The 15,848-nt window shown below is 39.0% G+C and overlaps 1 protein-coding gene across 1 annotated transcript in view; it reads right to left on the reverse strand.

Moving 5' to 3' along the window:
* Positions 1–12,218, reverse strand: part of LRPPRC (leucine rich pentatricopeptide repeat containing) — a 106,705-nt gene extending 94,487 nt beyond the window's left edge. The window contains exon 1 of the mRNA XM_051975188.1: positions 12,019–12,218. Within this exon, the coding sequence (XP_051831148.1) occupies positions 12,019–12,170 (152 nt within the window). The 5' untranslated portion in view covers positions 12,171–12,218. The remainder of the gene's footprint in view (positions 1–12,018) is intronic.
* Positions 12,219–15,848: the final 3,630 nt, after the last annotated feature.

A 15,848-nucleotide genomic window follows, 5' to 3' on the forward strand; every position in this document is an offset into this window, starting at 1 on the left:
TTAGCACTTTTTGCCTTCCACAACCTGGCTCCAATCTTCTTCAGCCTCATCTCATTTATTCCCATTAATAGATACTATGATCTTAATAACTATTCATCTTCCTTGAAGTCTTCTGGTACTCTCCTGTTTCTATCAACCTGCCCACACACCATGGCCAGTACTAGAGTTTATATATTCTTCCAATCATACATGCTCATATACACAGACATAGCACTTAACCTTTTAGGAGACCAATTCTTCCCTAAAGCTTTCCTTTATTTCCTAATCTGCAAATCTCTAGGAGATCTCCAAGCACTTCATTTGTACCGGCATATTCTATTTGGCATTAGTGTGACTAAGAACTTAACATATCTACTACTAAATAAATTTCTCAGGGACAGGAACTGGACTCTTTAAGTCATCTTTTGCCCCAGAGCAAATACAGTAAGAAGCTATATAGTCAGTAGATGAGAGCTGATTAGTCTCAGATGTATACAAATCTATCAGTCTTTCCCAACCCTCAGTTGAGAAGAGGAGGATAATGTTTGTTACCTGCTGGATTGCCTTTCAAGCACTGTATAAATGTGAACGCTTTGTACATAGCCCACATAGATCTCATGTTAACCTCTCCAATGCCACTTTCAAGGGGAAAAAAAATCTAAGCTTTAAAATTTGCATGAAGACATTAACAATATTTGCAAAGATGGTCCATTTTGACACAAGCTTTTAAAGCACCTGCACCCTTACCATTTCTCTTAACAGGTTAAATTCAACAATTATGAGGCATCTATTATGCGCAAGTTACATAGGAGAAGGGAATCTAAAGACAAAACAAGTAAAGATTTCTTGTCCTCAAAGAAGTTGACAGTCTACTTATATGTCCTTTGGGGGGAAGGCAATCAGAGTTAAGTGATTTGCCCACTAATAGTGTCAAGTGGGGTCAGGCGAGATTTGAACTCAGATCCTCTAGACTCCAGGGCCAATGTTCTGTCCACTAAAGCACTAGCTATGCCTTCGATGCCACTTTCAACAAGTTTTCCTTTAAAAATAGGTACACTGATGAATTACTGGTGGAGTAGTGAATTGGTAAAACTATTCTGGAAAACAATTAAGAACTGTGTTCAAAGAGCTAAAAAAAACTGCATATACTCTTAGACTCAGCAATATTAATTCTTGGGAAGCCTGGGAAAAGACTTAGCTTTTCTGTTCGGGACAATTCTAAAGACCCATGATGAAAAATGCTATCTATATTTAAAGAAAGACTGATGAACCTTGAATACAGTCTGAAGTTTTTTTTTTTTTTTTCATTTTATTTTTCTTATTTGGGCATGTGGGCATCTTATTTTGGAACTTGGCTAATATGGAAATATTTTGCATGATTTCATATTCAGCAGCAATATTGCTTACTTTCTGAAGGGGTAGAGAAGGGAGGGGAGAGAATTTCAAACTCAAAAAATTTTTAAATGAATATTTAAACTTTTTAATGTAATCTGGAAATAAACAACAAAAAATTTTTGACAAATTTAAGAGATCTTTACTTTTACAAGTACGTGGCAAATTGATATTCTCAAATATCCAAAAAGCAAAAGGTCAAATCATTAAATATTTATCTCCAACAAGCTGAATAAAGTAATGCCTCTGATTTAAAAAAAAGTTAGGTAGAATTGGTACAATGGAAAAAACAGGATTGGTAAACTTGTTTATTCAACTTTACCATTGCAAATTAAGGATTGTTCCAAAAGTAATTAAAACAAAATATCTTATCTTAAGGAATGAGAGCAGAGTTTGAATCCTAATATCTAATAGCAGCAACTTTTCACCTCTCACAGAGAGTAGTATAATGTAGATAATCTTATTTTTAAAATAGGCAACTTTTAACTGTGGCATAAACTGAATCCAAAGTGAGTCAAGAAACACAGGTCCTTAAAGTAAAAGGAAGGCATTTTAATTCCTGAGCAAACACTCAGGGTTAAATATACTTTGTAAAGCTGCATTTCAATAGGCTTTCTTTTAAAGTACCACAACTAGGTCAACATCTTGCCAAAGTGATGATAAATCATGTGGGGTCCTCAAGTTATTCATTATGGTACCCAGAGATACTAGTACTCAAAACCAAAAATACTGCTAGAGGAACGCCAAAAATATAATAAATAATAATTCATAGTCTTGAGACTTAAAAAGGTTGAAAAAAAGAATGCAAAAACTGTTTAGACATTTTGGTGATAAAATACTTATTAATAACTTTAAAGGGAAAAAAATGAGTCCATAAAATTTAGATCAAAAAGACCAATTCTATTAAGCTTCCGCTTTCACAGGCGCTCTCTCTCTCTCTCTCTCTCTCTCTCTCTGTATATGTGTGTGTGTGTGTGTATGTATGTAAGATTAGAAGGTTTCAACCAGCTAACATATTCTTGATTCTCTTTTCTCACATATAACAATGAAAATAATAGATAGTATTCCCTGACTTCACAGAAGTATTAAGGACTACAAGGATATTTTAAAGGAATAGGCTTTCTCAGAATAAAAGAAGGTATAATAAACAAGTGGACATAAGAGGGATGAGTGATGGCAAGGTAGCTTGGATAGATAGATGAAATATGAAGCAATATGGTCTGGGACCTACTAACAAAGTAGTTTGTCTGAAAAAGATCTAATTTACTGTGAGCTCAAAGAGTCAATGATGTACCATGGAAACCAAAGAAATTCACTTAGATCACAGGGAATCCTCTACCTTTTTCAAAGTATTGTTTTAAATTATAGATAATACCTAAAGAAAAAATGTTGACAAGCTGATGAGTACTACCTCCAAACCAAGACAAACAAGGATGAGCTGAAATAACTGGGAAGGCTTAGTGTAAAAAATAGAAGCTACTAAAAAATAGTAAAAAGAAAGAAAAGAAAAGAAAAAAAGGAAAAAAAAAGAAAAAAAGAAAAAACTGTCACTCCAAGACCAGTCACAAAGCAAAGGGCTTAGACTAATTTTGTTTGAAATTAGATGACAGAACTAGAAACAATGAGAAGTTGCAGAGAAGCATATTATAAAGTCAAAAATTAATAAACAAATAAACCTAACAAGAGGTAAGGGAAATGCCACAAACTGAATGTCATCCGAATGACCAGGATAGGACTCTTAAAAGAAAAAAAGAAAAAAAAAAAAGAAAATGAGCCTCCCTCCTTTCTTTGAAGAAAAAGGCGTTGGGAATGTACAAGGGCAGCAATACTCTCTACACATTGTCAGACTGCAGATGTCTGGAAGTTTTGCTGAAAAGCTTTTTAATCTATTTATTCTTTAAGACAACTTCGTACATAACAGATCAGGGGTGGATACAATCAGAAATGAACACAGAAAAACAAAAAATACTAAGGAAAAATTTACAAGTAGGGGAAGAGTTATCCTAACAATTAGAGATGTAATGGTCTTCTTTAAAGGCAATGGGTTTCTCCCTAACTTAAGGTCTTCAAGCAAAGGCTGCATGACACCCAACTGGAGTTTTTAAGGAGAGAATGTACAAAGGCACTCCCACAAAACTGTTACTTCAAGCATTTGCATTTTATTTCCAATTTTAGGAAAAAAGGCTTAGAAGAAACTTAGGAGGAGGAAAGCTTCAGAAGAGCTTGCCCTGCTCAAGCTTTTCAATGACCCAAGAAGGGAAAAATTCCGCTTCCCATCTCCCTCCTATAACCACATTCTCCTGAGAAGAAAAGAGAAGGGACTGGTCAATCAGATATGGTTATATGAAACAGGAGGCTATGGATTTTGTTATCCTCTCCTGATCCAGAGCTCCTCTGGTCACCATATTAGTGTTTCATTAAACTTTCACATTTCCAAAGGTCCCTCAATACTACACACCTCAACTTATCTCGCTTATCCCACCTATCCCACCTGGAGTTTTGTGGTAACATCCTAATTCCTCCCTGTACTCACTTCCTTCCCAATTTTAGTTAGCACTTAATTACTTTTTCAGTAACCCTCTTTTGAACTGGGGTGCCTTTAAGTCCAACTGTAATGGCACAGGAGCAGCATAAGGGATATCAGAAAAAGCAATGATAATAAAAGAAGTGGACCAATCTAGTAATCTATTCAGGAAACCAAACAATCTATTCATACAAGATCAAAGCATGTTGGGTGACTAGAATTTAGGATAGCTCTTGGATAAGAAAGGACTTTTCATCTTTAAAATTGCCCTTAATTGTCCTAGATCTATTAAAAATAATTTCCTTTAGCACACTAGAAATTCACTTCTTTCTCCTTATACCTTCTAACAAAGAAACATGCTATTGAATTGTATTTTTAAATTTGTTACTGTACAAACTTAAACTGTTATTGTATAAACATGGATTTACGGTACTATACTATACTATACTGTATTAGCAGGTAACAAAAGTCTCTCTATTGGCCAGACCCCACTCAAGCAACAAGATTCAGAATCCTAATTTAAACTTTTTCCTACTACATAGTACTACTAGTTCTCCTGATTATTTCCCTTGTTTTCAATGTAAATTTCTTAAAGTGAAATCCTACTCACAAAGAAACTCCTGCCTAAACACTATAGTTTGCAAAAAACCAACCTCCAGCTACCCCAATTTCTGTCATGCAGAAGTACCCCTTAAAAGTAGTTTTTCCTCTTTTCTTTTTCTCAACATTATCTAGTTAATCTTTAACCTTGCTTCACCCAGCTTCACTCAGTTCCTATTTTCTACTACTTACCTAGTAATTACACCTTAGATCACAACATACTTTTAACTTCACCGGAAATCACCACTCCACAACTATTAGATCCAAGATCTGAAATTCTCTTAGATTTACAATTTGTCCTTCCTAACTTTTCCTCCCAGATTTGCTCTTTGCCTTCAATATAAACTTAAGTCATTCAGTTCCTACCTCTTCCAGAGTTGGGCACCAAAATGCTAAGCGCTTCAGCTTTGAATCCCTGGCTCCTTTTGTTCTTCTAATTCCCCACCTTCCTTCTTTCATGTTCTCCCTTCTAATACTCCAAAATGAGTCCCCTGGCCATCTATTGCCCCAGTTTCTATTCTCAAATAACTTAATCCCAGTTTCAATGCCTTCCTGGGTTCAGTCACACTTCAGACATTTCTATAATTAAAAGTCCAGAAGATGTCTCAAATTCACTATGTCCAAACATAGCCTATCATCTCTCTCAATAACTACACCCTTATTAAAACTTGTTTCTGCAGAGGGCACTACTGTCCTATTTATTCTGGCTGATTTCTTTGGAGTTGTTTTAAACTTCCTATTCGAGTAAAAAGCAAATCTTATTTCTCCTTCTATGGCAAGCTATCTAACCTCAATTATGTCTTCACAGCCTGGCAGAGATCATCCTGCTGTAGTCAGTCCCTACCAAATTGTCCAGCACTATTTCAAGATGATTCTCTTCCCTTAAGAACATGCATAACCAGAAAAGGAGATGAGCATGTCAAGTAGAAGAGTGAATGGTAGAACACTCAAGTGCTGTTCAGGAAACCAAAAAACATTAGGAAGGAAACCAGGACCCTGAAACAGGTAGAAAGAGATCCTCACCAGTTATCACTGAAGACTCTGGGCCAAAAAGTAGAAAGAGAAACAGTGAGGAACCAGAGTTGTTTTCCAGCAGAAACTGCCCATTCTACAGAAGAAAAGTCTTCTTACAATCCTTAGAGTTATAAGTACAGTCTCGATGACAACTTGTTGGGCAGTCTTGTCCAAATAAGGACTGGACATTGAATGACCTTTCAACAAAATTTGTGACTGACTCATAGGCTCTGAAGTCTGAGGACATACTTTGGAATTAAAATGCGGTTCAGATAATAAATCAAGCACCTTTTCATTCATTAAAGCTAGATAAGATTAGAGTCATGTTGTCAACTGTTATCTTCTAAAGTATGAAAATGGACTGCAGAAACTAAGTAGCACATTTTTTAAAAATCCTTTATTATAGCCATTTATAAATGTTACTAAAGCAACTATTACTTTCATAAGAAATTATATAGTGAAGCAGCTAGGTGGCGCAGTGGATAGAGCACCAGCCCTGAAGTTTAGGACATGAGTTCAAATTTGATTTCAGACACTTAACACTTCCTACCTGTGTGACCCTGGGCAAGTCACTTAAACCCAACTGCCTCAACAAAAAAGAAAAAAAAGAAAAAGAACAAGGAAAAGGAAAATAAAAAGAAAAAAAGGAAGAAATGAAGGAAGGAAAGAAGGAAGAAAGAAAGAAATTATAGTCAAAATCTGTATTATTGGTTCATTGATCTTCTATTAGTGTTAAATGAAGAACTTTCTAAAGGACAAAAACATGTTAGAAAAAAGTCAATACTGAAAAGCTTATTTCTAATTTTTAGACATTTATTCTCTAAATAAAATTTAGACATTTAGACATTAGAAATTATTTCTAATTTTAGACATTTAGACATTATACAAGCTAATAACAAAATTTAGTGACAAGAACTTATTAAGTTCCTACTATGTGCCAGGCACAGTGCTAAGAACTGGGGATACAAAGGAAAGCAAAAACAACCCAACCACTGCTCTCAAAGAGCTAACAACCTAATGGGGAAGGCCAAGGGGAAATGACAGAAAAAAAAATAAACTGAAAATAATCAAAAGGTAAAGTGCATTAACATGAAATGGGATGAAAAGATATGAGTAGGAATTTAAAGGAAGCCAGGAGGCAGGAAGAGCTCCAAGCATGGCAGTCAGCCAATGACAGGTGACAGTTTATTTGGGGCAGGAAACATTAAGAAGACCAGTGTCATACAACAGAATACATGACAGGTATAACAAGACTGGAAAGACAGAAAAATGGCCAAATTCTAAAGGGCCAAGTAGATGATTTTATATTTGGTTTTAGAGCCACTAGGGGGTAAAGTGGTCAGACCAGCAAATTAGGAAGATCACTTTGGTAGCTGAGTGGTGGATGGACTGGGCTGAGGAAAGGCTTTTTGAAACAGGTCTAATGTCCCCATTAAACACAGATGAAATATAAATTCTAGAAAGCTATAGTGATAGTCCTACATGTGAGGTGATAGAGACTTGTATGAGGGTAGTGGCTATGTCAGAGGAGACATATACCAATTAGATATGTGGGGTGAGAGAATAAGGAGTTAAGGATGACAACTAGATTTCAAACCTGGCTAAGTGGAGAATTAATGGTATTCTCTATAATAACAAGAAGATTGGAAAAGGGGAGAGAGGGTGTTGAAGAGGGAAAGAATGAGTTCAATTTTAGCCATGTTGAGGTTAAGATGAATGAAGGAGATCAGTTTGAGAAGCCCAATAGGCAAATGAAGATGTGAATCTAAAGATAGAACTGGAAAAGCACTCACCTTGAGAGTCATCATCAGCAGGACTAACATTGCTATTCCTCTGGCACTGATTATTGCTCACTAGTTATTTAGAAAACTGAGCTGAAAAATGCAAACCTTCAGGGCATGTTAGTCATGTTGAATGCTGTAGTACATATTGGGCTAATGCATATTAGTAATACATAATAATACCTATTAGTATGTGCGAATACTTCTAATGTTCTATGACTTAGACCATGCAGTTATAGTAGACTGAAAACAGAACAGAGTTTAAAGAATGACCCCAAACCTACCAACTGCCTAGGGACCTCCAAGTGCTGAGCTCCCCCACACTTCCCTGCCTTGATGTGGGGCCACAAAAAGCCTTTCAAACTCAATAGTAATTGCCAGAGTTGTCACTCCAATGATGACACTACTGAATTTTCTTCCCAAAGCAAGATGGCCTGGGCTATAATTCTACCTCTCAAACTCCAAGCAACTTATTTATTATTATTATAGTATACTACACCAGAGAGCCATTTCCCAAAACAGTCAGAACCAGATTAAAAATGGAAGTGGGAAATGCTTAACAAAATAAATAAAACTACAATAAAGCACAGATTATTATTGTGTGGATTTCTAAATCAATATGGTGCCAGTAGAAACCTATTTTGAGATTGATACCATTACTCTTAGATCAGTGAAGTCATACCCTGCCAGCATCTTAATATCTTTTAAAATGTAATGTTATCTATTTAGCTGTATATTATTCATTTTGTTAAATATTTCCAATTACATTTGCGTTTTGACACCTCTGTTGTAGACAACTAAGTGGCAGAGAAGGACCTACTTGTATTGGTAAAATGAATTTCCACACCTGGGAGGTTCCTATACCTATGAAATCCCTAAGTCCTCTACCTCATGTTTCTTAAAATTGAGACAAGATCTTTATAGATGGGGCAGATCTTATTACAGAGCAGCTCCACTTCTGGCTTAGGACAGGGACTTACTATAGCGATGCAGAATGTTTAGGACTCTTGCTACAGAAATCTGTCAGCTTCAGCCTTCCCTGTAGCTGTAATTATCAGACTATCTACCACCACAGAATGTGGTTCAATGAAATGAGCTCGGGATTTTGAACTAAGAGAACCTGGAGCTGAATAAAGAAAAGACCAGTATATGTTTTTGGACGAGTGACCTCAGTCATCTTTCTATTCTCAGTTCTTCATATGTAATATGGGAGGATTATCTGTATTATTACATCAATTTCTATCTCTATACCTTGCTGCTTGCACTCTATCCATCTACCTAATTACCTTCCCAACAAACTTTGGACTTTTCCTCCAAAAAGCCAGACTCAAACATTACTTGGCGCAAGTCCCAGAAAACTGGCTGCCCGGGTCAATTCCATCTGCCACGATGCAATTACCTTACTACACTGCTCCTTCTTTCAACATTTTTCTATAGGTAGTCTTCTCCCATTAGAAGGTAAGACTTTGAGGGAATGAACTGTCTTGCTTGCTTGTATGTTTATCCTCAGAGTTTTACATTGTTCTGGCATACAATATACACTTAATAAATGCTTATCTGTCCTACATCCTATGATCTTAAGAACTGAAAGAGATCTATTCTTTTGTGAAAAGCACTCGATGGTGGCAAAAAATTGAAAAGTGAAGGGATGGCATTATTTGAGTAATGGTTAAACAAGTTATGGTATATGATTATACTAGAATACTATTATGCTATAATGCGTTTCAGAGAAATCAGAAAAACTTATATGAACTCATGCAAAGTGAAGTAAGCAGAACCAAAACATGTACATAGTATCGTTATAGTATCTTTATGTGAAAGACTTAGCTACTCTGATCAAGGCAGTTCCAAAGGACCCATTATGAAAATTGCAACCCACCTCGAGAAAACTGATGAACTCTGAATGGGGATTGATGCATACTTTTAAATTTTATTTACTTTAAAATTTTTATTTTTATTCTTTTGTTTTGTTTTGCAATGTGGAAATAAGTTCTTCATGTCCTCATATGCATAACTGAAATCAAATTGTTTGCCTTCTCAAGGAGGGAGCAGGGAGAGCATTTGTTAACTCAAAATTTTCAAAAATGTGTCAAATTTTTACATGTAGTTGGAAAATATTTAATGAAATTAAAATAAATTTTGACATCTTTTAAAGCACCTGGCTGGAAGGAAATCAGATTAGCTCAAGATCTGACAATTAATTAAGTAGCACTTTTAATTTTGAATTCATCTGTATAGTGGAGATGTTAATCAAATATCTATTCTTTTCCTTCCCTTATAATTGCATGAGTTTACCATGGGAAAAAATCAAATTATTAAGAATGTAGGAACAAGTTTAGAGAAGCACATAACTCTTAAGAATATCCCTCATAAACATAGGAGAAATATGTAAAATATAAGGACTTGTTTAAAGACTAAAAATGCAATTATAAACAAATATTAATCTGTGCCCATGCAGATCAGATCACTCAGTAAATTTAACAGCACTTTATAGTCTTAGAACAGGATTTCTTTATTTCTTCCTCTTTTTTGCTGAGGCAATTGAGGTTAAGTGACTTGCCCACGGTCACACAGCTAGGAAGTGTTAAATGTCTGAGGCCAGATTTGAACTCAGGTCCTCCTGATTTCAGGACTGGTGATCTATCCACTGCACCACCTAGCTACCCTAGAACAGGATTTCTTAAAACAGAATCTGATGGTTATTTTAAAAATCTATTTTTGGATAACAATTTCAATACAATTGATTTCCTTGTAATCTTTTTTTGTTTCATACATTGAAAAACATTTATTCTCTGAAGAGGTCCACAGGCTTCAGACCGCCAAATGAGTCCATGAAAACAAAATAGTTGTTTGGTAACAATGAAAGAAAGGGTAAGTGATTTCCACAGGTTTACATAGCCAGTATGGAAAAAGCATTTTCCCGAGTCCCAGAGAAATCCTCTGGTGAACAATGAAGAAACAGAATAGAAAAAGCAGTTCCAGCTCTCAGGAGCTGAAAAAAGGAAGAAACCATAATAAAATATAGTACCTACTATGTACCAGGAACTGTTATCATTTGATTCTTACAGCAACCCTGGAAGGAAGTTGCTATTACTATCCCCATTTTACAGTTGGGGAAACTAAAGCAAAGGTTTGTCTCTTGCTGCTCATGGTCACACAGCTAGTGACTAAGGAAAAATTTGAACTAGGGTTTTGACTAGTGCTGGCTCTCAATAGAGCTATTTAACATGCAAAAAGCTAAGCACAAAATATATGCAGGATAAATTGGAGATAATTATCAGAAAGAAGGCATTAAAAGAAGTCCTCCTACAATGCTCTCCCTTATTTCTCCTTCCTGACTTCTTTGGCTTTCTTTAGCATTTAGCCACATACCATTCTGTTTTAATTCTAGTTGCCTTGTCTCTTGTAACTTTTTCCTATTTATCCTATAGCTTGTTTGTTCTTAGGTTTGCTTGTGGTCCCTCCAGAGTAGACTGTGAGTTCTACGTTGGCAGAGACGCCTTTTGATTTTTGCAGCCCCAGAACTTAGTAGTAGCACTATGTCTGACCTATCACAGCAGGCCTTTATTAAATATGCCCTAACTTGACAAAGTGGGATTTTGGATGGAAAACTGAGGGAAGTAGAAACTGTATGGACCCCGCGGTGAAGTGGGGGATAATTAGGCCTTGGAACCCTGCCTCGGATGATTCCTAGTTATGTGGAGCAAGTTATTTACACGTTGTCCACCTCAGTGCCCTCATGTGTAAAGTGAGAATAATAGCCCTTATTTCCCAAGATTGTAGAGAAAATTAAATGAGATAATGGGTAAAGGAGACGGAAGATCTCTATATATGCTAGCCAACAGAAGGTAGAATCACAATAGCCTCTACCCTCCAAGGGGACTAAAGGAGATGAGGGTCAAGTGCCTCCCAAGGCTGTTGAAAGATCCAATGAGGTATTTATAAAGCGCTGGCTAATAACTGCAGTAGTCTTGTTACTATTACCACTACTACAGTCCGGATGCTGGATTTGGAGTCGGGGCTACACCTTCCACGACGCGGACCCCTGTGACTTTGGTCCGGTCGGGGAATCTATACGTTCTAGGAGCCCTCGGGCTTTGAGGAGTTCCCTAGAGATTGCCGCTGTCCGAGACTGGGCCAGTGCAGAGCGCCAAGCGCCCCACTTTCAACATCACGCCTCCGACGATACCCACGTGTGGAGAGTTTCCTGGAGCATTTAAAGAGACAGCGCGCTTTCCCGGAAGCTCCCCAGCGTCCGCGCGCAAGCACGTGGTTCCGCGCCCGGCGCTGCGACCCCAAGAGGGGAACCCTCACCGGCCCCGCTTTTGAGTTCTCCCATAATCCCCTAAAGCCAAGAGCCCCGGATAAGCCCCGCACCCGGAGGCATTCGGGAGTCTCCCCACACCCCAAGAGGGTGCAGTCAGGCCTCGCCAGGCAGGCAGAGAACTCCGGGAGCAGCGCGGCACAGCACTGCGGGAAAGTGAAGGGAAGCGAGTGCTGGGGAGGGGGCGTGGCCAAGCGGCACTGGAGGGGAACCATGTGGAGATTTGACCTTCCAGGTGGCGCAGAGGCCCTAACCGGGAAAAGACGCCAGCAGAATCGCCGGCGCCGAGTCCCGGAGGCTGAAGACGCAGACATGCGCGCCTCACCCTCAGCTCGAGCCCTGGAGTCCCCGGTGGGAGGTAACGAAAACCCAGCAGGGGAGAGCGACCACCCCCCCGCACTCACCTAGCAAGGGGCCTAGGGCTCACTAGGCTGGCGGCGACAGCCCGCGGGAGGCCCACCCTGCCCGTGAGGTGGCGCAGGGGGAGCGGGAAGAGCGGGGCGAACCTGGGCCCCCCACGGAGGAGCCAGCGAGCCGGTCTCAGTAGAGCTGCCATGTCTCTCTGTCCCCCGGTAATTCACTCCCGCAGGTTCGCAGAGGACAGGAGGAGCACGTGACTAAACGGGAGCCGGCGCGGTCGAGACCAATAGTTCATACCCGGAGGTGGGGTAGAGTGGGGAGGACGAAGGGGCGAGCCTAGGGATGAATGGGACGGAGACTAGGGGGGGAGGATGAAGAAATGGTTTTTAGGTGACTCTGCCAGCTCCTGTTGTGTGTCTGGGATTGTCGCAGAACTCGTTTTGGTCGGAGCTGTGACCTTCTTCTCCCCCAGGGGCATATAGATGGTATAGTCGGAAGGGGTTGGCTCTTTCGAAGTGGCTGCTGGGGCCAAACGGCCTCCAAACGCTGGGAAAGCCGGGATTGCCCTCCTATGCGGGTCCGCAGAGTGGGAAACTTCCTGTCTGTCTCCCCTTCCCAGCCCGAGTCATTAAAAGGCTTTGTAAACTTGGAGGGCGCCTCATCACGTGTCTGCCACCTTGGTTCTGAGTCACCCGCAGCCACACATTTCCATGGGGGAAGAGAAGCCTGAGTGTGACCCTGAAGGGAGCGACGAATGACCTTGTGCAAGTCCCTCGACCCCTCTCTGAGCCTCAGGCATCACCTGATACAAAAGTCCTGTCGAGGAAACTGAGGCAGAGGGAGGTTCAGGAACTTAAACTCATACAAGCGGCCTAAGCTAAAGGGAGGAGTTGTGGAACCCGGGATTTTTGACTCCCCAACTGCAGCCCTTTGCACTGTTCTGTCAAATCTTCATACAGGACTCTGCTAGCTGGTACCCACAGTGGCAGGCAAAAAAACACTACCCTCAAATAACCTAGAATATGTGCAGTGCTTGCCTCCCCAGGGCAGTTACCAGAAAGGAATAACATTTATGAAAGATGTATCTGCGGGGTGTATGTGTGTATTATGTACACACGGGTTCATAATTTACCTTATCAGTGAACGGGGGAGGACTGAGGAGGGAGAGGATTTGGAACTCAAGTTTTTTAAAATGTTAAAAACAAGCAAATGAAATTTTAAAAAAAGACTTGAGAGATGTAAAGTGGACTTCCTGGGACACTAGAGGAGATCTAAAGAAATACCAGGCTCTGAAGTGTGACTATCTCCAGGCTAGTTCCCCTGAAACAGCAAGTGATGAGCCCCAGGGCTAGCTGGGCTTGGGCCTGCCCTCAGCCTCAGTTTAGGAATTTTCACTGCCCAGGCTGTGTGGGGAGTCTGAGTGGGGGAAAATTGAAAGAACTTCTAAGGGATACCAGGCCCAGCTGTATCCTGAGTGAGAAGGAACCAGCACATCTGGTGAGTGCAGAAGCAGAAGAGTAGGGCCACTGCTGGCTGTGGGCACTTGCAGGAGCTCTTGGTTTTGTGTAGAGAACTCCCATCAAGCTGGAAACTTCTGTAACTGGGATCTTCCCCTCCTCCTGAGATTAAGTGCACTTAAGCTTGAAATCTTGAGAAAACTTAAGGTCCTGGCACAATTACATAAGTTTATGGGGAAAAAAAGTCAACCAACTAGAAAAGGAGATACAAAATCTTAAGGAAGAGAATGACTCTTTGAAAACTAGAATTAGGCATGGGTGATGGGGTCCTTGGTAGCTAGGTCTTAATAGAGCCTGTATTGCAGTCTGAAAATTGAGCTACTCCCTGAGGTAAGTATGGAGGAGCACTGAAATGATTATCTTACTTTAAGTAAACTTTTTGATTAGGTGTTTATTTATCCTAACTAGTCCCTGTTTGAATTTCTTTATCTCCTTGCTTTAACAAACCATATAAATTACTGTATCCAATCAGAAAGCCAAATTTTGTTATGAATCCTTGAGATTATATCTCTCCTGTGAAATAAACTACCTAAACCTCAATGACATAATCCCCCTGTGTATTCATTAGGAACCACAGAATTTGTCAGAAAGTTTATTAGGAATTAGTCTGCCCTTACATGAACTGATGCTAAGTGAAATGAGCAGAACCAGGAGATCATTATATACATCAACAACGATACTGTATGAGGATGTATTCTGATGGAAGTGGATTTCTTTGATAAAGAGAAGATCTAACTCAGTTCCAATTGATCGATGATGGACAGAAGCAGCTACACCCAAAGAAAGAACACTGGGAAATGAATGTAAACCATTTGCATTTTTTTCTTCCCAGGTTATTTTTACCTTCTGAATCCAATTCTTCCTGTACAACAAGAGAACTGTTCGGTTCTGCACACATATATTGTATCTAGAATACACTGTGACATATTTAACATGTATAGGACTGCTTGACATCTGGGGAAGGGGGTAGAGGGAGGGAGGAAGGGACAAAGTTGGAACAGAAGTGAGTGCAAGGAATGATGTTGTAAAAAGTTACCCAGGCATGGGTTTTAAAAAGCAAAACTGTAGAAAGCACAGAGGAATTAAATGGCAGAGGAGGATTACTTTCCTATTTACTCATCAGGAATGGATTAAAGAGGGAACAACACATATATTTAGAAGGATATAAACATCTAACTTCAGAGAGTAAGAGAATAGGAAAGGGAGAGAATGTAGATTAAATGGAATGGGATAAAGAGGGAGGGAAATGGTGAGGAGAAAGGATCCTTTTAGGAAGGGTAGCTTAAGTAATAGCAAAGCAAGATAGTAGTTACTCTTGTAGCCTTATTTGGGGAGATAAGGTGGAAAAAAAAGAATAAAGGACACAATAGAGAACAAAAAAATCTACAAGAGAAGAGACAGCATGAAGATAATGTGTAGTTATATTTTGAATCCTCTCATGCTCTGTTGTGATATGGCAATTCTTTTTCTGTTTTTTCTTTTGTATTTTAAGTTTAAAATAAAAAAATTTTAAAAAGTGAAAAAGTGGCAGGTCTCTTTGTAGTGACCAGAAACTGGAAACTGAGTAGATGCCCATCAATTGGAGAATGGCTGAATAAATTGTGGTATATGAATATTATGGAATATTATTGTTAAGTAAGAAATGACCAATAGGACGATTTCAAAAAGGCCTGGAGAGACTTAGACAAACTGATGCTTCAAACGAGCAGGACCAGGACATCATTATATATTTCATCAACAATACTATATGATGATTAATTCTGATGGACCTAACCATCTTCAGCAATGAGATGAACCAAATCAGTTCCAATGAAACAGTAATGAACTGAACCAGCTATGCCCAGCGAAAGAACTCTGGGAGATGACTAAGCACCATTACATTGAATTCCCAATCCCTATATTTTCGCCTCCTGCATTTTTGATTTCCTTCACAGGCTAATTGTATGATATTTCAGAGTCCGATTCTTTTTGTACAGCAAAATAACGGTTTGGTCATGTATACTTATTGTGTATCTAATTTGTACTTTAATATATTTAACATCTACTGATTATCCTGCTATCTAGGGGAGGGGGTGAGGGGAAAAATTGGAATAAAAGGTTCAGCAATTGTCAATACTGTAAAATTACCCATACATATAACTTGTAAATAAAAAGCTATTAAAAAAAATTTTTTTTAAAGAAAAAAAGTTACCTTCCCAATTGCTGATACAGTGGAGCAGATTGACATTGTCAACCTTGTTAATGCCTTTTTTTTTTTTTTCTATTCATGTGGCTGACACTAATTAAAAATTTGCTTTCACTTGAGAAGGAATCCAGTATGACTTCACCGCCCTTTTCCTGGGCTGCCTACTTCAATT

The sequence above is a fragment of the Antechinus flavipes genome, chromosome 2, assembly GCF_016432865.1.
Source record: "Antechinus flavipes isolate AdamAnt ecotype Samford, QLD, Australia chromosome 2, AdamAnt_v2, whole genome shotgun sequence".
NCBI lineage: Eukaryota > Metazoa > Chordata > Mammalia > Dasyuromorphia > Dasyuridae > Antechinus > Antechinus flavipes.